The sequence below is a fragment of the Metopolophium dirhodum genome, chromosome 3, assembly GCF_019925205.1.
Source record: "Metopolophium dirhodum isolate CAU chromosome 3, ASM1992520v1, whole genome shotgun sequence".
NCBI classification, from domain to species: Eukaryota; Metazoa; Arthropoda; class Insecta; order Hemiptera; family Aphididae; genus Metopolophium; species Metopolophium dirhodum.
The window spans coordinates 33,923,466-33,947,653 of NC_083562.1; the positions used below are offsets into that span (position 1 = coordinate 33,923,466).

Consider the following 24,188-nt stretch of genomic DNA (forward strand, 5'->3'; position numbering starts at 1 on the left):
GAGTGACAACGCGCGCGCGCAAGATTGTACGGCCACAACAACATTGATAAGCCGATAATAATAATAATAATAACACCGTGAACCACCAACATTATTATAATAATATTATATGTTGCAGTCGGATTGTCAGAATAATAATATTACATTGAACAGCAATAATAATAACAAAAAAAAAAAAATCGTACCCGTGCGACGACGACACGAATGACGAATCGCGCGATCGGCGGCGCCCGAGAATGATGTCAGTGTCCGTCCGACGGAATCATCGCAGTGACGCTGTAGAAATCAGGTAGCAGCCGTAACGAATGCCTCCGGCGTCGGCGTCCATGGAACACCTAGGCCCAGGTTTTGGAAGTCCCAACTTGCGAAATCCCTACTCGCCGTCCCGGACCACAAAGTTCCACGGCCCGAACGCCGCATACGCGAACACCACCGCCTCGTCGTCATACTACAAGAACAAGTACACCACCCAGCACCAGGCGGCCGCCGCCAACCTGCCACTGTGGACAGCCATATACAACTATGAGGCGCAGGGCGAGGACGAGCTAAGCCTCAAGCGTGGTGACATTGTCGAGGTGCTGTCCACAGACGCCAAGATATCTGGCGATGAGGGTTGGTGGACGGGAAAGCTCGGTGACAAGGTGGGTATATTCCCAGCCAACTTTGTCACCGAGAACAACATTTTGGAGAACGTGACTACAGTGGTTGGCAACGCGCACATCACCGAAATTGATTTTGGAGAGCTAGAGCTAGAAGAAGTCATTGGCGTTGGTGGTTTTGGCAAGGTTTACCGTGGCTATTGGAACAACAAGGAGGTAGCCGTCAAAGCTGCACGCCAGGACCCTGATGAAGACATCAGCGAGACGGTGAAGAATGTCAAACAAGAGGCCAACCTGTTTTGGCTGCTAGACAATGAGAACATTGTGTCCATGTTGGGCGTTTGTTTGCAAATTCCAAATCTGTGCCTCATTATGGAGTACGCCCGAGGGGGTTCACTTAATCGTGTACTGATGGGACGGAAAATACGACCAGACGTACTTGTTGATTGGGCCATTCAAATTGCCAGGGGCATGAACTATCTGCACAATGGTGCGCCAATATCGCTAATTCACAGAGACTTAAAATCATCAAATGGTGAGTTAGCAATATTATTTAATAATGGGTTTACAGGACATTTTACTCATATTTTTAATTTTTAAACATGCCTATAAGTGTATAACATAGGTAGCAAAGTTAGTTTAGGTACCTACAACATTTGTTACCCATCTAAACAATTTTCTAAAATGTTAGGTAGTTAATTTTGGGGTTAATTTTTTACGTTAAATACCTCAACTAATATATAGGTAGGTACTTAGTTACATTAAATATTAATAAGTAGGTACCTAATATATAATTATGTTTTTTGGAATAGCTCTAAAATTATATCCAATAGGTATTTAAAAACGATTAATTTACCCAACCATTTTTTTAAACGAGTACCTACTTAACTTTTATGGACTTTAATTTTTAAAATGTCATTAAATATTTAGGTATGTAGGTAAATTAATTACTTTAAAGTTTTACTACTACTAATCCGGTGTGTTAAATTTTTATGAAGCAGTGCCATAAAAACTTAGTGTGCAGAATGTGAATTATACAGTGGCCTTTGACTATGTTACGGGCGAGTATGGTTAGAATATTATATTGTTTTTCTTTTAAAGATGCTTTGAATTTCTGTATTGTTGATTTAACTTTAATTTGATAATGCTTCATGATCCTAACACAAAATAAACTACAAACTATTACTGTTTAAAACCATACATTTATTAAAAATAACTAGGCTTTTTTTCAAAATCTGATAATTAACCTATTGTTACATCTTACATGTCACCATTGAATATTCTTGATTATATCTTGATTAACTTCTGAGATTCTTGATATTTTAATCAATATCATGGTTATAGAATTTTGAGCTATGTGGAAATTTAAAAAGTATGATGTAGGTAATTATTATTTATGCCCATTGCTAAATATATATTACTTGAAATATTGTGTATAGTGAATACTATACTCTGTTCCATCTAAGAGTGAACCACTCAACTGACCTAAACACGTTTTTTCCGCGCATCCCCACCATATTCCAGACATCGGTGAGAGTGTTGGCACAGGCATCAGATGGCTGGCGACGACTGTCTGCCAATCACAGAACGCATAACCATCGCATGGGGGGGGGGGGGGGAGACACTGTTCAGCGGCTCAGTCTGCATGTGCGAAAGCGGTTCACTCTAGGATGGAACAGAGTATATTTATGTTTCTTCAGAAGCTATAAGGATTTTTTTTGGGAAAAACTTCAAAATTTGTTTTATTGGTCCCCTAGTTCTGTATTGTAACATTATACCAATATATTCTAAACAAATTGTAATAAATCATAATAATCATACTATAATGATATTTAACATAAGACAGTTGCTTAGCTACCTAATCGGATAAAAATTTTATAGTTTTTTATTGTTCTACTATTTATAAATATTTAATCTTTATGATGTAATGTTTTTTAAAATAGTGTTTATAACTTTAAAGACAGTACCTATAAAAAAAGTCTGAAAAGAAATATAAAGACATTTTAATAAAAACAACTTATATTTTAGAAAAATTATCAATTATTATCTTATTTACTTCTATTAGGTACTTGCTAACCAATATGATAAGTCTAAATAATTTGAAACAAATTTTGTATTTTTTGATATCCTAAAAACTTTTATTTCATTATTACTACAAAGTCTACTTGTATTGGTAAAACAACTAAACAATAGATTCTTTAGAACATAAAAATATTATTTTACTTTTAAAAATAAGTAGCTTAACAATAACAATTGATTTAATTGATTTATGATTGTTATTGTTGCTAAACATCAAAGCTATTTGTGTAAAACATTGGTCATATTTTTTTTAAAAAATTTGGCTTTTTAGTCACTCGTTTTTTCACATTTTTGTTTTTAATGTTAGTATGTTTTCAATTTAGAATGCTAAATCTTGATTATTGTAATATTGTTTATCTTATATTTTAGAAAATAAAATTTTGTAACATTTTCTGTAAGAATAAACAGTCAATCAAAGTTGAAATTTTCAATTTCGTGTCATATCTTACTTGATTACATAGTTATATTATCACTCATATTTTTAAACATGTATATTGAACTATCTGAAAGCCAAATCCATAAATCACATTAGTTTTTATTTAGTATCTCATAGAACGAGTTTCTTATTTTGTTATAATTCAAAAACTAATAACCATAAGAGGTACTAGTCATTTTCACAAAATGTTTATTTTATCATAAAAATAAAATGTTCAAAATATTTTAACTTGTTTTGAGCTATTTTCAATTATATTATTTTTTATAAATGTCATTACAGGTTTTAGTTATTTTGCTGTAATTTAAAAATATTTGTGGGTACTTGAAACTTTAAAAGTATATTATTATATTTTATACACACAATGACATTTTCAAATGCAATTTTTTCGGCAAAAATGAATTTAACCTACTGTAGCCCAATGCCTTTAATAGAAAAATATATTACTCTAATCATAATATCATAAAATATTCATAATAATTTTATATCTTCGCTCGGAAACGTTTTTCGTATACCTGCAATGATTTTTAAATCTTCGAATTCAAATTTAACACATCCATTACTGCGACTCATCTAGTCATCTGATGTATAGCAGAGCGTTAATCACTTGCCCGCGCTTTTAGTAATGATACCAATTGTTATTATCTCAAAACAAAAAAAAACCTTATATAAATATGCTTTTTATTAAAAACTGAACAATTCCGTTTAAAACATAGGACATTGCCTAACTTAATAATATATTTATAAGTATTCTAAAAACATGTGAAAATAATAGTATGTGAGATGCAACTATACTGATCTGTTGGACTTCAAAATATTGAACTCAGAAAAATTAAAATTAAAATATTTCAATCTTTATATTCAATAATACTTTTCACACACATAGGTAAATCATTGAAGTATAACATATTCTGTTGTCTCTATGTAAAAAAACAACAATTAATTAATAATTACAAAAATATTGATTATAAATACAAATTATAATAGTCTGCCCTTGCAATTTTTTGACCCACAGTGGCACATAAGTTTTTTGTTTTTCACGCTGCCTACGATATAATTATAATCCCATACTAGTTCGGTTCCTGCTGGAATATTTGATAGTGCAAAGTATGACACCCATGGAAATCTAAGGTCATGTGTATCGATAAAAACATTTTGAATAAATATGTTTGGGTCACAAGAATGATTAAAATAGCGACCTATGTTTCCACTGACCTTAGCATCCAACGTGTAGATGCCACAGTCTTTATCTAGGTACCTTAGCAAAGATGTGTTTTTACTTTCAATTTTTTGTTGAGTATTTAACTTAGACAGTTCATGTTTTCCATCAATTTTTGTATTTGTATCTTGTAAATTCTTCCTTAATAACATTCTAGATTCACACATACTCATTTTACTCTTGATTGCCCAACTAGGATTAAACTCTTCATCATCAGATGAACTAGTATAATCTTCACTTTCAACTTCAGGCTGTACCACATAACTTTCATATCCATCTTTGATCTCTTCAACTGTCTCGAGAAAATCCAAATCTGCCAAATATTCGCCCCAGTTTAACGAAAAATCATTATCAGCATCTTTCTCTGTGCGAACCACCCCAAGATATGTACAAACAAAACTGCCTTTGGGAATATCAGCGAGCGTTCTCACCCCCCAGCCTTTTTTTTCAGTTAAAAACAGTTGCAGTGACGTCTTCAGTGGTTCCTGAACAACACGATTTAAACAAGTTTTCTCACATTTACAACTGGTATTACATTCAAAAATACCCGTGATTACTTGTTTGTGTAGCCGTTTGGAACTGTAGCCAATGTCGTCATGGTCTTTGAAAATAGCGGGATAATTTTTTGGACCCTCGTAAGTAAGTTGCCAACAGGAACATTTATTTTTGTCTTCGCAATTATCAATACAATCGCATCCACATACAAATTTGGGGTCTATATTCAAATTAACGCCAGGGCTTGTCTTGCGTTCTGTTATATACTTTATGTGGTCTGGTACTAAGTCATTCAAACTGTTGAAAACGCTAATTGATTTAAACTCCATCTCATAAGATATGTCTTCTATACGAATAAACGCTTCTGGTACGCTGAACGAAGATAGTGGATTCACCAAACAATCAAAATTAAATAAGTCGATAGTCATTTGGCTATTACCATAACTTGTCAGTTTCAAGTAATTGTACATTTTGTTTTCATTATCTATATTACGCCCGCAAGGAGTGGTATATATTACTTTTTTTAATTTTAACTTTTCGTCTGTTGATACAGACCTCGTAAATCCATAATGTAATGGAATGCTTAAAACATTCATATATTTTGTTTGACTGTAGTCATAGTGAACCCATAACATACAAAAATGAGAACACTCATGGTGCTTGTAAGGAAGTGGTTTTGGACAGTTTACTGGTATTTCAATTGATTTAGTTACACCATTATTTTCTTGAAGATTTTGAGTATTGTCACTGTTGTCATTGTTATAACTTTTTTCATTTTCAGTCAGGTTTTCAAGTTCTATGTATGGTCGATTTAATAACTTATTAACATCAGTCAACACCGTACCACGTACACGCTTATCTTGATTGTTACTATTTAATTTATTGTATATTGGGCCTAACCTGTTTGAGCCCCGATACATCCATTCTGTGTGTTCTACCTTGATATCAAGAAATTTTAACTGTACTAACGATGCATCTAGGTTTTTCACTTTGGCTGAACACCATGAGTTGTTAAGCTCTGTGCGTACTACTTGTTTTTTATTAAACTTCACCATAGGCCGTTCTGGATATTTGTGTAAATACATCTTCACAAATTCTCTAATATTTTCATGTACATCATCGCTTACATTTGGTGACTCACCACACACGAGTCGAATATTCTTATGGTATACATACTGTGTATATCCATCATCAAAGAATATCATGTACCTGAGGAAGATCAAAAAAGTATTATATTATAAGCTGTGATAAATATATAGGTTAGTTATTTGAGAAAATTGTTAAGCTGCTCTTTGTCTGCTTTTAAACAATATGACATTTTTTTAAAAATTTGAGCAGTACAAATTTTTTTCTTTAAATTGACACTAATATTTTTCAAAATATCTTTCATTGTCTAATAGGTAGGATAAATTATTGTTATTTGATATTAAATAAGATTGTTGTTACTATATTATTTTATTTAAATAACGGGGATACGTAGGTATCTCCCAATAATAATAATAATAATAAAAGTTTGTTTGGGCAATATGATAAACTAAATAAAAATAAATTACCTAATAGGTAACTAATATTATAAGTTTCTTTTAAAACCATTGGTAATTTTTTTTATGTTTTTAAATTTTTTTTAAAATTTTTCAGTAAATTGTTGGGTTTTTCATTAAAGTGGATATACCTCTATTTTATTCAAATTAAAATTTAGGTTCTATGACATGACAGACATTATTATGGATACATATCTAGCATTGAACCATATAAACCTATTTTTTATATTAAAAACCTGGCAGCAGAGACTAACATTTCATGACTTCCTATGACTTCTTCATCGACAGATATTTTATTTAAATTTTTTTACTATAATTCTTATGTTTACATATTATATAATTTAATATGCAAAATATATAATGGTGTACATAACTTGAATAACAGATGGATAAATTAACTTAGTTATTAAAACATTTGAAAAACAAATAGTTCTAATCTAGGTAGGTACAAAACTATTTTTTTTGTTTAGAGTTTGTCTATTATCAAGTTTAACAAATGGTCAGTAATTTTAATATAATATGTTAGTTCATCTTCCGGTTCTGACTAATCACAATAGTGATTAATTATAAATTATATTTTATTTTATACTTATTTATTTTAAAATTTTTTTTGTTTCAAGTAGTTGATCAAACATAATATACATTTATACACTATTATATTTATGAAAATGAAAACTATTTTATATTTTATTAAAAAAAAATAATTTTATATTAAATACTTAATAAATAATATTAGGTATATCGTATATTATTAAATTCAATATTATTAGTCAACAATAAACTTTAAATAAAATGGGAGGGGGGGGGGGAAATGTCAATTTTCCATAAAGATTACCTACTCTGTCCAGTGAGAGAACGCACTGTGCACCGACAAAAACTGGTTCCCCCACGCAACAACCTGCCATTGGGGAACCGGTTTCAGTAACATGGTGACGCGGGGGATGCGCAGAATCGGCGCGTTCTCTAGCTGGACAGGGTATACCTACCTAAATTATTTATTAAAATGTATTAAACCGAGTTAAACATACCTGAAATTGTTGAGATATTTTGGTGGTTCTGCAATTACTCCTACATAGAATTTATCCGTCAATTCAATGTTCATATCTTGGAATTTAGCGATCACTCTACTGCCTACTGGATACTGTGCGTGGCTTGCAGTATCCATGTATGCTAAATTTTTATAATTCAAAACTTTTTCTTCTCCATCGTCAAATATAATATTAAAATATGTGTCACTAACTGACGATTTAATAGTCGCCTCAATCCACGGCTGCATTTGTGAATGTTTCATCCCATACACTCTGTCACCTACTTTTAGTAAGTGTCTTATTAGTTTGCCTTCTTCGGGTAAACCATCCGGCAATCCAGGTAATAATTTAGTTGATACAATGGCTACATCATCTGCGATATCATCAATACTTACCTCTTCGTCAAACTTAAACTTCCTTTGATTATCAAACTTGTATAAGTTTTTGTATAGTCGTGCGATTGCCTGATCTGTCTCCTCCGCTATTTTGTTTAATTGTTCATTAACAACAACTAGTTTGGCTTTTTTAGAAATCAAATAGCTTTCGCATAATTCTTCTTGTTTTTTGAATAATGGCCCAACAGTATCCTTCAAGATTGTATTTAATGATGTACTCAATTTAGCTATTTGCGGGTTGAGGTCTTCTGTTGATGGCTTGGTATCATTGTTGACGGCACTATCGCTGGCGGAATTATCGTCATCAGAGTCTGATAACTCAATTACACCGGTTTGTTTTTTTGGATATTTTTCGTCGAGTATACATTCTCCGTTTTTAAACCGCCTACCGATCCTATCTAAATATATGATACATTTCTGCATACAGGCCCCACACACTTGGCGGTCTGTCCTGTACTTGACATTATAATAACTGCACACAGATTTTTGGGCGACAAACAGCTTCTGTTTAGGTTTTGATTGGCAATTATCATTGATGCACTGATGGTCGCACATGTTGCTATTACGACTAAATATTCAAACGGGTTTTGTCATGAAAGCATTAAAAAAAAAACTCAAAATAATACGTCGAAGAGCACTCGGCACATAGTTTTAATAGTGATCGTTGAAAAATAACAAAAATAACTTAATAACTTAACGGCGTTTGTCCAGCAAACAATTGAAAAAAAAACTCAAAAGAACATGTCGGGAGCCCGAAACTACGTCGTCGTTGACCATAGCTGTCTAAATTCTAATATGAAATAACAAATCGAGATTCGAGCCGGTGTCCGTCTCATAGATTAGTATATAATATAATTATAGTCCGTCTCCTCATCACGATCAAAAAGGAATATTGTAAAAATTGATATTACGAAGCAACAGTGCAACACCACTTTATTAACATTTTCGTAAAATTGAGTTAGCAACACTGTTTTATTCAAAATTTCGCGCGGGATCGACTGGCGGTCTCAGATTTACGATAAATTAAAATGTCAATATAATAACGATGGGCTAATCGAAAAAATTACCGCACAGCATAATATCATCTAAAATCTTAATACAACACCACCTATCTCCTATCTCTGTTTCAGATATCCGCAAGATGAAGTCAGGCGAGCTTTCATAAAAATATTTATATTTTTAGTTTTATCAGTAAATAATTATTGAACAAACTTATAATTTATTAATTTTATATTTTAAATGAATTGATTCATACATAATATAATAAGGTTTTTAAATAATTTGTTGAGATAGGCACTGTTGTTAGTGATTCTCTGTCGGGAAAGCTTGTGTGTTGTTGTAGTTAAAACTTGGTATTATATGAGATAACTATAATTTTTATTATTTTTGTAACACTCGATTCGTAATGACACACTATGATCACTAAATTGACACTATCTAAAATATTTTGGTCAGTTTATTTATTTTGTTTTTTGTTGTTTTGCAGTAAAAATTACTATAAAACTAAAATCGGCTAAAATGCACTTTACCACCCCATGCAAATTTTTAATTTTATTCATACTATACTCTACAATGCTGAACTTGAATACGGTTTATCAGAAGATAAGTCAGAAAAGAAGGGAGGTCAGTGGTCAGTCTATTGACTAAACATGAGTTTCAATAGTTACTATCCTGGCCCCTGGGTACTTGGTTCTCCCACATTTCCCCATACATACTAGAAATTAGATGTAGACAAAGAATATATTTTAATGTTTGTAAATAACCAATAACTTTATGAAAATATTCTACAAAATATTTTGTAAAATGTTTTTACTGTTCATGAAAAATAAATAATTTTAAATTTACATTTTCAGTGCTTTTGAATGAAACAATTGAAAACAACGATCTACAATTCAAGACATTAAAAATCACAGACTTTGGTCTTGCCAGGGAAGTTTACAAGACAACTAGAATGTCTGCTGCTGGAACCTATGCTTGGATGGCACCAGAGGTTATAAAAAAATCAATATTCTCAAAAGCTAGCGACGTTTGGAGGTTTGGAGAAATTAATATTCAAATATATTTTAATGAAATATGAATAATTATCAGTACTGAATATGTATGTAAAGGGTGTATCTTATGTCATTGTACATGTTGTTTTTTATTGATTCGATAATAGGGAATTAAAAAAGTAAAGACAATTTTCTTTATTTTTAACAGACAATTTTTCTAATTATTTAAAAAAAATTAATCACACATTTGTGGCAGTGCACATTGTGTTGATCAAATTATAAATTTTGTTATTGTATGTTTAATGTCTTTAACCTAACTATGTTTGTCAACCTTTTTATAGGAATCTATCCCTACAATGAATAGAATGTTTGTTTTGGCATGTTTTATTGCAATTTCTATCGAAGTTCATATATTATAGATATGCAGAACAATAGTTAAAAAATTATACTTAACTCTAGGTCTTAATGTATCCTAATTATTTCAATTAAAATAAATAATGACTTTACTAAACTTTAGAGGGCCGTAGTTAAGTGAATCAAAATTGATAAATATTTTAAATAATCATAAACTTTTTCAGAAAAAAAGTACTTCTAACTAATAAACTAAATTAAAAAAAAATAGTTGTTACTATTTAAAAAAATAAAATTAGTTTAGTGTAGGTACAATTGTGTGCTTAAATTTACTTTAAATTGTTCGTTTAAAATAGAAAACAATTTTTTTTTTACATTGCATTTTATGTATTCATAATCATTAATAAGACCATAAGCAGGGACAACAACATAAAATACATTTTCTATATGTAAAATGTACTTAATATAGAAAACATGTGAATCATCTATATATTTTAAAATATCTTATTAGTTCACATAATATATATTGGTGTACTATTTACTAACATTGTTATTTGTTAACTCACTATTTCATTTTTTAACCAACTATTTTATTTAACTTTCCTACTTTTAAGTTTTTATTATGGTCTAAATATGACTAATGTTTAAATGTCCATTACAACTAATATTTAAAAGACATAATAATTACATTTTTATAATGACATAAGTATTTTATCTTTATCCTCATAAGTCATAACAATGTTCTGATTTTGATAAGAAATTCTTTAAATGAAATAAGAATGTCAGATCCAAACTAGTTATTTTTAAAACATTGTTATCCATTTTTATTGATATTTTGGTATAGTATATATTTTGGTATATCTGTAAAGTTTTATGGTTAGTAAATAATCTTCAAAATCTATTGAATATTATACATAAAACTCTTGTCTCTTGAATTTGGTATCTGTAAGCTGTATTTTAACCTTAGCTCTTACAAAATTAATAATTAAATTACATTTTCATGTATTTTTGAATATATTTTTAATATGTATTATAAAAAGTTCAAATTTAACTTATAATTTATTTTTTTATCATAGCTATGGTGTTTTACTGTGGGAACTACTTACTGGTGAAATGCCGTACAAAGGAATTGATGTACTTGCTGTTGCTTACGGAGTGGCAGTGAACAAACTTACTTTACCAATACCTTCCACTTGTCCACAACCATTCAGAGAACTCATGGAGGGTATTCATACAGATTTATTAATATTGACTATCAACTTGGTGTACTGTGGTTTTTAATTAATTTTATTATTACCTAGCTTGTTGGCATTCTGACTCTCACATGAGGCCTAGTTTTGAAGATATATTAACATCATTGGATGATATTGTACACTCTGCTTTTACTCAAACGCCACACGAATCTTTTCATACCTTGCAAGACGTTTGGAAGGTAGAAATTGAACAAGTACTTGACGGACTACGAATGAAAGAAAAAGTAAGATATTAACTTGACAAAAAATTATACTTTATAAATGATACATTATACTATTTTCTTTTCAATGCATACTTAAGGCTTTTAAATCTAAAGAAGAAGTAAGTTGATGTATACTGAATGTTAATTTTATTTATTTTACATCATGTTATTTTGTGCTTAGGAATTACGATGTCGCGAAGAAGAATTAAGCCGAGCTCAGGTACAACAACAGATTGCTGAAAAACACTTAAAACAGAGAGAACGTGACTTAGAAGCACGTGAAATGGAATTGCTCAAATGGGAACTAAATATCATAATGCAACAGCAACAAGCATCACCAGCGATACCTACTCCCAACAAACGCCGTGGACATTTCAAAAAGTCCAATATTTTAAAGATGTTAAAAAAAGAACCAAACCAGTTGCCTATTAGTTCTCCATCTGGTAATATATTTTATTGCACTGAAAATTAAAAGTTTGGATATTAATTCAAAATTTGTTTGTTTTCTGAAGATTTTCGACACACAATAACTGTGCAGCACACCAGCGACAGGAAAAATCGTGATGCATCTGGTCCAAACAGCCCTCCTGGTTCCCCAAATATTCCTAGACTGAGAGCTATTGCACGTGAGTATAAAAATGTCTGCGTTTGGTGTTTCTATGATTAGATAGAAGTAGGAGTATTGCTTGTATATCAAAATGTTAGACTATGTGCCTATATATAAAGTTTGTTTAGATAGGTATTTACTCTGATAAATTCTTTAAGGGCCTGATGGATTTTACTATATAACTCAAAAGATTTAAATCTTCACCATGTATTTATAGTTGCCTGACTTAGTAGTAGGTAAAATATTTTCTTCGACTATATTAATATATTGTTGATTTTTTTTTTTAAATTTGTATACATTTTGTCTAAATGCAAACCAACATGAAATCTTTGTATGTGCCTATTCTTCTTTATTTTTAGTTATTAGATGTGTTTCATCAATAAAATATTACAAACTGGTAATTTAAAAATAATTAATAACTTTTGTAAAATGTAATGTTACATTCCCTCTTATAGTTTCAAGGTACTAATTTGGTATTGAGTGTTAAAAGAGAAATACACTTTTAAAATAATTAATGTAAACTATAAGTATGAAACATAGTTTACTTACAAAGTTAGTTGGTTTTTTTTTAATACTTTTACTATATTCTTTATATCAATTTTTACTGTTCACATAGGTCATAGCTACTGTAAGCTTACAAGTATTGAGTTGAGTTGATTTTGAGCTTTTGAGGAAAAACTTAAAGGTTTTATGTTTGAGCACCAAAGGAAATAAAAAGATAATGAACAATTTTATTTTTATTTTTATGATACAATAACTGATATATTGGATGTGTTTAAAGTAACAAATTGAATATTTTATCAGAATACTTGTGTTTAAATATTACGCTATTACAGGGAAGCTGAAATTGTGCAAATGAAGGTGTCACACGTTTATTTGCATTTATTATAAATGTTGAAAACTCGGTTTTAACACAGATATTATGAGATCAATTTGTGCATGTCTAACAACTGATAACTGATGATTACTCTAAATAGATTCTTTGATTTTGAAGACAAATATACATGTAGTAAATTACCAAAAAGAAATATTTCTCAATTCTATTACGAGGTATGTTCATGATTACTTATGAATGTTCGTCAATGTTTTTGGCTGTTTTGTGAGCACCCAGTGTTGGTCAATAAATTTGAATTGATTTTATGTGGTGAAGTTTAATTTAAATGTAATATGTATTTATCTGTAGTATTAGGATAAATTAAATTTTTGTTTTGTATTTTTTTTCCGTACACAATTTTCTAGAAACTAAAGTAGAATTGAATTAAAATTAAGAGTTTTGAATGGTAATATAATTTATTTTTAATTCAATTATGGAAGAAGTTGTATATTTATGATATTCTGCATACAGATTTTTGTTTGCTATTTTGTTCTAAGCATTTTAAGGATTTGCTTTTTATGTCTGTGTTTTCTTGAAAACCTTTTCCAATGTAAAGGAATTTTGTTGATTTATTAGATATTTGATTATTTGATATACTTTAGCATAAGATAATAAAATTATATATGCTAATTTCAGTTGAGAAATTAAAACTACTACTTGTTTTTGTTTCAAAAAGAAAGATTTTTAAAGTTTACTAGGAAAATATTAGTGTGTATAGTGGAAAATGTTATATGTTGAGTTGTTTTGTGATGTTTTAACAAAGCTTAAAAAAATGTGAAATCTTTCTACTATGGTAGATATATATGGCCGGTCCACTATGCTCGTATTCCTCTATATAAATGATTTCAGTGCCAGCAGACGGAGTCAAGGGCAAAACGTGGGGCCCAAGTACGTTTCATCAACGTGAGCGCGTACAGATTATCTGTGGGAGTCCATCATATCCGTCATCAACAGCCACAACATCTTTTAAAGGATGGTCTCGATCAGCACCCAACCTAGAAAAACATCAGTTGTCGGTTCGCTCAAACTTCGCGGCTTTACAAGAAATAGGTACCCGTGACAAGGATGATGATGATGATGCCGAGACCATAAGTCTATAATTTTCATTTTTGCATCCCCTACATACTATAATAACCCTTTAACCCCTTTACACAAATCATTTCTCGGTGGTGGAATACAGTAGAAACAAAATAATATATATTATATTCACATATAATATAATATATATATATATTTATAAATGATCAAAAACTTAACGGTTCTGGTTCTAAGGTCTTTTTTTTATATATATAAAAATTGTTATTAATTTGTTACAAATTTATTATTATTATTAATTTTATTTAAAAATGAAGCTTATAATATTATTGTGCTTTAAGCACTGCTTGACTGTTGAATTGTTTATTTTTATTATTTAAACTTCATATCTTTTGAAGATATAAAGAGCACACATTCCAGTTTGCACATCACAAAAATGTATTCTGTATATCTTTAGACTTAAGCCAATGGCTGTTATTATTATTATTATTATTATTATTTATTATTATTATAATTATTTTTATTATTATTATTTTAATTTGTACCTATTGTCCGAGATATTAGGCACATACACACACACACAAACACACTTTACCCCCCTAAAAGAATTTTTCTCCGATTTACTTAGAGTTGTTTATTTTTAACCTTTATCGTAGTGATTTTTTTTTTTTTAATTAGTTTTAAGAAATTTATTTTTTGACAAATTTTCAAAATTTATCATTGATATTTTTATAAATAATTATATAGATTACTATTTGTGTATAATATTTATACTGGGAATATGCAAAATGAATTAATAAAAAAATGTTCAGCGAAACAAGTCTTAGCAAGTAATTATTTCAAACTTTCATCAAAATAAATTAGGTTATTATGATAATATTGTTATGTTTATACACCTATTATTATACGGGGTAAGTATAAACGACACAATTATTGCTATCGACTTAAATTATTGTTTAGCCTTGTTCTTTCGTACGGACTAGTATAATATTGTATTGTATTCTAATTAGATTGATATGCGCAATAGTTTAGAGCATTGTTTGTAGATTGTGCATGTTTCATTTCGTTGATAATTAGTCACTACAGTTTATTTGGTAAGCATGTGTGAACAGAATACCTATATACTTTATAATTAATATTTAATAATCTTAATTTATCTTAACAAATGTCTAACAAAATACAAATATTAATACAATTGTTTCTCTCTGAGCCAGCCAAACATTAAATAGTAATATAGGAATATTATAGATACCTTAACGTTTTTTAGTATGTACTATAGAGATTTCGTATTTCTACTCAGCGCTGTATGCAGAAAATTTTGGAGGGGGACACTTAATTTTGTCTTTAGTTTTACAAAAACTAGAATACTTATTACCTGTTACTGTATGACAACATTGTGTTAATTTTATTCATATTTCAGGGGCACAGTGCCTCCCCTAGCTACGGCACTGATCTACCATACATCTTTGATTTCAAATTTTACTTTCGATTGTAAGACATATCGTTATATGTTTTGTACCTTCCACTATCACTAACCACGAGATATGACCTCATCAATTAATCTGGATTCAATACGTCATGTTTCTAATTTCAAAAAAAAACATCGATAAACAAGAAAATATTATTCGACAAAATGGCTTTTTGCAAATTTACAAAAAAAATGTTCTCGTACGGTGACCTTGACTAACGGCTTTGTGTACTAATTTCTATAACCAAAATCATTAATACACCAACAACAATAATAACAATAATGAACACAACGAACAATATTATTAACGAAAATACTAATTCACCATCGGTGACGCATCCGGTGATCCTCACAAACCATAAGTCATAACGATATTATTATAGTTATTATACCTAATTATTGTATCTTCGAATTATAGCATTTTTATTTTTGTCATTTTCTCCTCGTAGATTACGGTGGCCCGCCAATGTCTGCGACTTACTGTTGGCCGGACGACGACGGAAATGACGACGATCGGCTACGGACTCAGCGACCGCGGTCATCCGATCGTCACCGGACGAGCACCTCGGGCGACGGTGTTGGGTCGACGACGACCGTATCGTCAAAACCTTCGTCGTCGTCGACGGCTGCTGGGGCATCGACTAATCACAAGACCACGCCGCTGTTGGAGAGTGTCATGCGAGCAGCCGCGTCCATGTTGGCAGGTTTTGCGTTGGGAGGCGCGGACGTCAGGACGTGCATCTCCTCCGGGTAAGACGGCGGACGGATTTTTAATAATATACAATAATATATTTATTAATTTACTGGTGGTAAAATTTCGCGTCGACGATAATACCGACCAGTAACGTAATTAAGGTGTTGCAAGTGCAGTATAGAATTTCTACCTTTGTGGTTGTGTCGAATTTCCCATCTCAGAATGTGTGGCACTTAGGTCGGAAATCTTCTTCCGAAATTGCGAGTAAACCGCTGAAAATCGATTCGTGGCGATCGCTTCTCCGGGTGAAGGGAGTAAAACCTCCTGGTGACCGGATCACCATACAAATTGGTCGCTCAATGGTTTTCTTGTGGTCGCGATCAGCTATTATTTACTAACCGTTTAAGGATATATAAAAGAGGTGTTGATTGATTGGCACCCATCAATTCTAAATTTATTTTATTTTTTAGTCGTAATGCAGCGCATACGTCCGGTATGCAGCAGACTTCTACCGACACCGCCAACACTACAACCTCCACGTCGGACTTAAATTTTTGCCAACACAATTCTTCCGGCCGCCGTAAGTATGATTTATGATAAATTCGTGCGTCGATTACTGTGTTTCGTTTTTCTGAATGTTCAAGTTTTCGTCGTATCCACTGTCAGGTTACGCTATATGTCGCCATCAGTGTCCTGTTGCGTCTTGCGTGGCGATGACAACCGATCGGTCAATGCATATTACCCAATGTCATGTTGGTGAATGACAAAACTTGTACATAAATCAATACTTTTATTTTACTTAGAGAATAATATATACATATATAATAAGATAATATTAAAAAAAATGTGCAGAATGATTATTTAGTTTTTACTCAGTTAATTCAATTTTTTTTAATAACACACTAAAATATTACACTAAAAAAAAATTATAACTTACAAAAAACGACGGTTTGAGTAGTTTTCCTTGATTCCATGTTGTGTTTGACTGATGACTCAGTCAGCTGTTTGTATATCTCATGTCTCGATTCATGTCTTTGATTTCTCTTTTCTTGTTTCCAGCGCACAAACACAACACGTACCACGGCCCGTCGTCGAAGCATTTTCGCGTGCCGTTGCCGCAGAGTTCAGATGCCAAACCTTTGCGGTTTACCGACAGCCCGCAACACCGGTTGAGCCGTTCCCGGCGGAAATCCAGACCGCCGCCTCGGAGGAAGTCGAGCAGCGTGGTCGGTTGCGCCGACGAGAAAAGCCACGTGAGTGTATACTGTTTGATACCCTTTGATCCGGGGTTGACTATATTATAGTAGCATGGGCGTATTTGATTTTCATCGGGCGTTAAAGTTTCCGAGAAGATGAAGGGAGATTTTTAGATTATTTGTGTCCTGTATTGTTTGTTAATTTCATGCAAACCGACAAGAGTGGACAATTTTTCCGTCACTGTAAGATTCAATGTTATTCAGCATATTTATGGATTATTTAGATTCTGAGCGTATAGTGAACAAATGTATAGGTATTGTGTTTACAATGATATATTATTTTTCTGTCTGCCATCAACATTTGGGGTATTGTACAAGTACTCCAATTTTTAACATCATACATTTTCACCAAATATATATATTATAATTTTCCATATATGGTAACATTTTCAAACTATTTTTGAGCTATTTATAGCCATGAGAACATTTTCAAATTATGTAAATTATTTTTCAGTTAGAAATGTATAAGTTTTTATTTTCTTAGGTAGCTAACATTAGACATTTTAATAGAAGATTCTGTACAAGTTTTTCTACCTTTATCAAAAAAAAAAAAAAAAACATTGAATAATTGTACATTCCATTGGCAAGTTACGTTTGTGGGATTTTTTTCCGTGCATATATGGTTTTTGATGGGAGGGTAATGATAAAAATATTTAGACCTCCCCTTCAACAAACAATTATTCTAGTACCTCAATTCATATAATTTATAGCAAATGATCGTAAGAAATTTTTAATTTATACTTTATAGTAATATTTCTTACATGAAAAAGACGATTCAATGATATTAAAATGATATAAAAGTAAAAACATAAACTTTACACACCACTTTAAGCTATATAATCTGTAGTATTATATTTTAATATAATTATTGTAATTTATTCATTTGTTATCGTACCTTAATGTATATTTCCTGATTTTCGTGTTTTCTTTAGCATTCTTTTTACGGCACCTCGTCTAGCGATTATTACCAGCAAACGGACTTCGCGTCTCATACCGGTAAGTTCATATAAGTCTATAACAATAATAGGTATACATTTTATTATTAGCTCAACTACGATAATAATTTCTTAAGGCGTTTTTCTTTGATTGTCGATCATATACATGATATTATATGATAATATTAACATCAAATTTATATAAAACATCGTGACCATAACATTTAAAAAAAAACCTTATTTGCTCGTCTATATAAAATATTACAACATTTTTTTATGGGTGAATATACTAAAAATAATAATATAACACTAATATTAATAGTATAATGTATATTATTATGTTTGTTTGATAGGTAATCTAAAATGTTTAGTTAGATTTTTTCTGCATATTTAGGACTTATAAGTTGTTTTGAGCGTCAATACTCCGATCAATTATGCTCCTCGACGACGGACTGTTTGTTTATACGATTATAATATAATTTGTTATTTATTAAATCCCATAATATAATATATAATATTTTAGATTCTGAGCGGAGCGAGGGATCTAGTGGTTTTACAATGGTGTTTATTTATTTTTTTTATCCTGTATACAACATTTTTACCAGAAGGAGTACTTCAATTTTAACGTAAAGTATCTTATCTTTTAGCAGATTGGATGACGATATGGTACTATAGAGAGGTTATTTTTCGATTTTTTCAATAGTTATTTAATGCCACGGGAAAAATTACCGACAAATTACGAAAAACCGCTAAAAATGGATTTTAATTTCTAACGCTTTGTTTATCAGTGATTAATTATCACCATTGAAACGAATAAAAAATTATAATAGGTATTATAATATCAATTTAACTTACAGGATATAATAAATAATAATAATATAAAACATCCAGACTGACAAACCGTCTCCGCTCAGAATCGTTTTTCTTACACAATGATTATTATATCATTGAATTCAAGTTTAATATACTCCGTTATACATTGACCCACTTGTAACCTACTGTACAGCAGAGCGACATCCACTTATCTACTTTTTTTATTATATTATATTATACCTACATTATAATATATTATTTAATATTTTATTTACAATATATTGTATTATTGTATATTGCACAGGATACCGTCAGTTGTCCAGCGACCGTGGTGGATACCGCCAGCTGTCCAACGACCGGTGTGGAGTTACCAGTGCGGGATACGAGTACGAAAACTGTGGTTTGTACGCGTACGACAATCCGACTGCCAATCACAACGACACGGTCGGCGGCGTCGACGATCCACCGTCGTTCAGCCGAAGTCGATATCGGTGCGGTGGTGGAAATCCGACGTTTACCATGGAGCCCGCCGAACCTTCGTCGGCGGTTTCGCATCATACGCAGCGGGCGCCGTCGACTTCGCCGTCGCTTCCGTACTTACACCAAAGGCGGGCGGGCGACTATTCAAATTACTTCACGAGCGACGAACGATTATCGCAACCGCACTCGGCCGAGACTCCAAACCGACCTACTACGTTGGAAGTGCGTACCCTAAATATCAGTATTGTACGATTCACACCGTTGTTTTGGCCGTCTAATATTTCATAAAATTTACCTACCTATATTATGCGGAGTCCCGCAGGAATTATTTTTCAAGTTGAGAAGGGGGGTGTTGTGAAAAAAACCAAGAGTATTTTATTTTTTTATTAAATATTATATTTACAATCTGTAATATTTTATATACAATAAGTAAATTTCATAACTTAAGATTAAAATAACAACATGAAAATCACTTGAAAGGGAGGCCCACCATTGTGGAAACCCTTTGAATTGGGTCCCGGGAGGGGGGAGAAGTTTATTATTTTTAATTGATACGGGTCAGGTTTCAAGAGATCCCGACTGCACCAGTGTCTTTAATTTACGTGGGGGGTTATCCGGCTATCTGGGTTGGATTCACTGGCTAGATTGGAGACTAGTGGATTTGTGTAGTTGAATGATTTGGTGTGGATTTTTGGCAATAGTTTTTGGCTGTAATATAGACTGATTAAATTTTTAAGTATTTGTGTAACTAGTGAAAGGTTTAAGACGTACCGTGGTGCATATGTTATTTGGTGAAGAGATTGGTTGGCTGGATGGTACGTATTTGGGAAGGTTTGGCATATGCCCATATTTGGATGCCGTTGGCCCAAATGGGTTTTAGCATTGATTTGTATATTAGTAGTTTGATGTTGATTGAGAGCTTGGAATTGAGAATAGGTGAAGTCTAGTGTTAAGATAACCTTTATTTTGGTTCTTAGGTGGGGTCTCCAGGTTAGCCCCCAAGTATATTATGCTATTTATAATTAATAATTTGTTTTACAATTGTAATCATTCAATTATTTTGGGTAGGTAATCAATATCTCATGGTACCGCTGCGGCCATGGTGTTGAGCGTAATAACGTATAGCGTATAGCGTTCTGCGTTGTTGAGAACAGAACATGTATTTTGATAAATAGCTATCGCATGGCACATAATATAAGGGTAAGCCCAGGTGGAGACCGATTTGGTCAAACAACATCCCACGATCAAATCGGTTTTCGTCAGATCTAGTTTTCAACGACCGAAAAATTGTTCTACCTTATTAATCTTGGTAAATGCAAGCTATGGGTGGTTGTCGGAATGATAAAGTAACTATCCTGTAGATGGCTCGAAACTTGGCGCGCATAAGCTTCGCACTTGCTGTCGCCTGAGGTTACTCTTATATTATGAGTCAGAGTACAGGTATACATAAATAGTGTTGTCCGTGCGCATAACCATATCGTTGATATTTTTTTACAGCCCGGGACGCCGTCGAGACTGCGGTCCAGCCTGAAGAAATCTGTGTATGGCAGTCGGCAAACGGCCGTTGGTTCGTCAAGTCCAGGAGGTAAGACAAGTGTATTTACTACAAATTTAAAATTTCACATATTCGTGTATTAAAAAAACAAACGTTTGCCTAGCATCCTAGCTTTGCTATTTTTGCCGCCATGTTGTGACTCACAAGTGTTAGAACCACGACCACTATACATATATCATTGGCGTGGAAGGGTGCTATATTTTTCCGCGGTTATATAACGGTTAGGTCGCGCCCCCATACCTGGGCTGGTTTGGAAACAGATGACACAGAGTATATAGTCTTTAAAATACCTACCTACTATATAATACTTATACTTGTTTTACTGAATATCTCTTTCAATAAATTATATTTTACTACCAACTATTGATAAAAGTATTGACATATTGACTGGTTTGAACAAATGATCATACATTCATCTATAAATAATATTTTAACTGTAAAACAATACATTAAATCAACTATTGTTTTTTCTTGGAATTTTTTTTCCACGATCTATAATATTATATTATATTCGCTACTGCATACGAGACATGACGTGTTTAATCGCTCTGCATCAATCATCAGTAAAACCTCCTTCCGATTGGGATTAAAATTTTCCAAATAATTATATTTTGGTGGTGGGTGGTTTAAACCTTTAAACTACCCCCTCGTTCCCGGTGTACGCGCCCACCGATTAGGGCGATAAAATATCATATTTTACGCAAAATAACGATTCGCCCTCGTGTACCCGCAGTGTCGCCGACCAATCCAACACCGCCAGACAGCCTGACTAGCGACGACAGTAGTTACATGTCGGCCAGGGACAGCTCAGCGGCGTCTCTGTCCACGGCTCGAGTCCGGTTTTCGCCCGTCACGCTGCTGGACCTGCCCACCCACGGGCAACACCAGGATTCGACGATTCCCCTGCAGGCAGCCGCGACCACGTCGTCGTCGGCTCCCAATTCCAGACGATCGTCCTCGGTTTCAGAATTCATCGCGTGACCCCAACAGAAACAATAATAGTCATAATATCGTTATGTTGTAGCGTTTTTAACGTTCAAAATAATCGTTTAATTTATTATAATATGTGATCCAGTCAGCTACAGTATTTTATCCACTATCGCGTAAACGTTTTTTTTCTTTTTTATACGTATCTAAGTTTATATACTTTTTTTTAAATTTATAATTTTTTTTTTCATTTCATATAAGCTATAATATTATAATATTTTGATTTATTCATTATTAGTATAAGTTTTCGTACGACGCGTTCGTTTCGACTACCGGACATTCTCGTCTAATATATAGGTACATAATACATTTTACATATATTATATATATATCATCGTCAACTCGTTTTCCATTATTATATAATAGGAGGTACGTATGATAACGACTTTATTTATGATATAAAAATTTATATTGTGATTTTTTTACGAGTTCAATCTTATTTTTTTACATAGTGAATTAAGATTTCTGTCAGATCTTTGGTCCAATGTAACGGCCATCGTGTTGGTATATTTTTTTTGTAATCGACGCTTCGAACCGAGTTGATTTTTGTTAAAGATTTGTATGTACGTTGTAGGCCTTACGACCGATATATTTTTTTCTATATATATTTTTTATGTTTATTACAAAATATTATCATTTATGTGTTTTTGTATGATATATATATATACCTACACTGAAACAAATTTAAATGCGATTTGTTTTAGTCAATATAATATTATATAGATAATCGTGACATCTGTTAAATACAATTTTTTATTTTATATTATCGACGATATCAGTGTTTGTTAAAATGTTCCACAGACCACAATTAGTTTTTTCCATTATTATTTTTATTAATTTTATTATTATTATTATTATATTATTTTATTAGATAATAAACATTGATAATAATATAATCAACATTCACAGTGCCTATACAAATAAATCTATATTATGTATAATGTATTTGAAAATTATATTGCTTAACTCTGTACGAGATGATCAATCCTGAAATATCTTATTTGATTTAGTTTGCCTAGATAAATTATTTAAGAAACCTCTAGATTTTAAAAAAAAAATTAAACTCTTCAACTAGAACTGTTGAACAGAGGAAACAAAATATGCCTCCTCCAGATCATGCTCATGAACATAATATAATGTTGTCATAAGAATTGAAATAATAGGAGTGTAATAAAAAACAATTAACGCCGAAAAAATGACATGTTTTTGTACCGAAAAATGCACCGGCTCCGACCCCCTTAATTAAGTTATTAAGTTATATAAAATTGTATATGTTGTAAAAAATTGAGACATGTTGTGGTGTAGATACTAATACTCTTCTGACATACCCATGAGTAATAAATGTAAATTTTTTTAAATTAATACCGTTCATTGTAATTAAACGGACGAAAATAATCATATATTATCGCAAATGATAATTACAATAAATTGGTAACTTCTATCTTAAGATAAAAGGACATTTTTATTCTTGTCACAGTTTTCACCGAAGTTTAATTTCATATAATTATAAACAAGGACCTGGTCAGTTTATGATAGAATCAAAAATTATTATTATTGAATTGTTTAAAGTGTAATTATGCAGTATGCTAGTCATACAGAAAAATGTATAAATCGTATATTACAGTTAAGGCCATTGCTGAACCTAATCAATTTTTCATAAAACGACCTAAGCGACTGACATAAATTATTGTAACTCTAGTGGTTCGATTTACAAATGGAAAGATTTTTGATTTAATAGTTGTTAATACACCTATTTATTATAACAAATTTAAAAAGTTTAAAATTAATTACATATTTAAAAATGTTTATTCTCGTCAAGAATCGTAATCTTGTTTATGCATTCAAACATCATTACATTTTTTAAATTCAACCTTTGAAAGTGCCAAGATTTTTAGTT

General features: G+C 31.7%; 2 protein-coding genes across 4 annotated transcripts; one reads left to right on the forward strand and one right to left on the reverse strand.

The window, feature by feature from the left end:
* The first annotated feature begins 102 nt into the window (after positions 1-102).
* LOC132941148 (mitogen-activated protein kinase kinase kinase 10) lies at positions 103-23,234 on the forward strand. Of its 3 annotated transcripts, XM_061009077.1 has the most exons (15): positions 103-1,134; positions 9,643-9,823; positions 11,208-11,356; positions 11,433-11,608; positions 11,686-11,706; positions 11,769-12,030; positions 12,100-12,213; positions 13,918-14,118; positions 16,021-16,321; positions 16,736-16,845; positions 17,325-17,518; positions 18,454-18,517; positions 19,574-19,971; positions 21,247-21,334; positions 22,038-23,233. In XM_061009077.1, the coding sequence occupies exons 1-15, from the start codon at positions 306-308 to the stop codon at positions 22,283-22,285; spliced, it is 3,336 nt and encodes a 1,111-aa protein (XP_060865060.1). In that variant the 5' UTR covers positions 103-305; the 3' UTR covers positions 22,286-23,233. The 3 variants fall into 3 exon arrangements, with proteins under 3 accessions (XP_060865060.1, XP_060865062.1, XP_060865061.1); XM_061009079.1 differs by lacking the exon at positions 13,918-14,118 and having other exon boundaries at positions 22,038-23,234; XM_061009078.1 differs by lacking the exon at positions 11,686-11,706 and having other exon boundaries at positions 22,038-23,231.
* Positions 3,760-8,902, reverse strand: LOC132941149 (histone-lysine N-methyltransferase eggless-like). The gene is made up of 2 exons (XM_061009080.1): positions 7,395-8,902; positions 3,760-6,034 (listed from the first exon to the last, which is right to left on the reverse strand). The coding sequence occupies exons 1-2, from the start codon at positions 8,342-8,344 to the stop codon at positions 4,090-4,092; spliced, it is 2,895 nt and encodes a 964-aa protein (XP_060865063.1). The 5' UTR covers positions 8,345-8,902; the 3' UTR covers positions 3,760-4,089.
* Positions 23,235-24,188: the final 954 nt, after the last annotated feature.

Bases quoted from the DNA above. Each gene is read 5' to 3' on its own strand.
- LOC132941149 (XM_061009080.1), bottom strand. From the start codon at position 8,344: ATGTGCGACCATCAGTGCATCAATGATAATTGCCAATCAAAACCTAAA. The intron at 6,035-7,394 runs GTATGTTTAACT...GATCTTCCTCAG, and splicing joins AAATATCTCAACAATTTCAG to GTACATGATATTCTTTGATG.
- LOC132941148 (XM_061009077.1), top strand. From the start codon at position 306: ATGCCTCCGGCGTCGGCGTCCATGGAACACCTAGGCCCAGGTTTTGGA. The intron at 17,519-18,453 runs GTGAGTGTATAC...TGTTTTCTTTAG, and splicing joins GCGCCGACGAGAAAAGCCAC to CATTCTTTTTACGGCACCTC. The intron at 18,518-19,573 runs GTAAGTTCATAT...TATATTGCACAG, and splicing joins GGACTTCGCGTCTCATACCG to GATACCGTCAGTTGTCCAGC.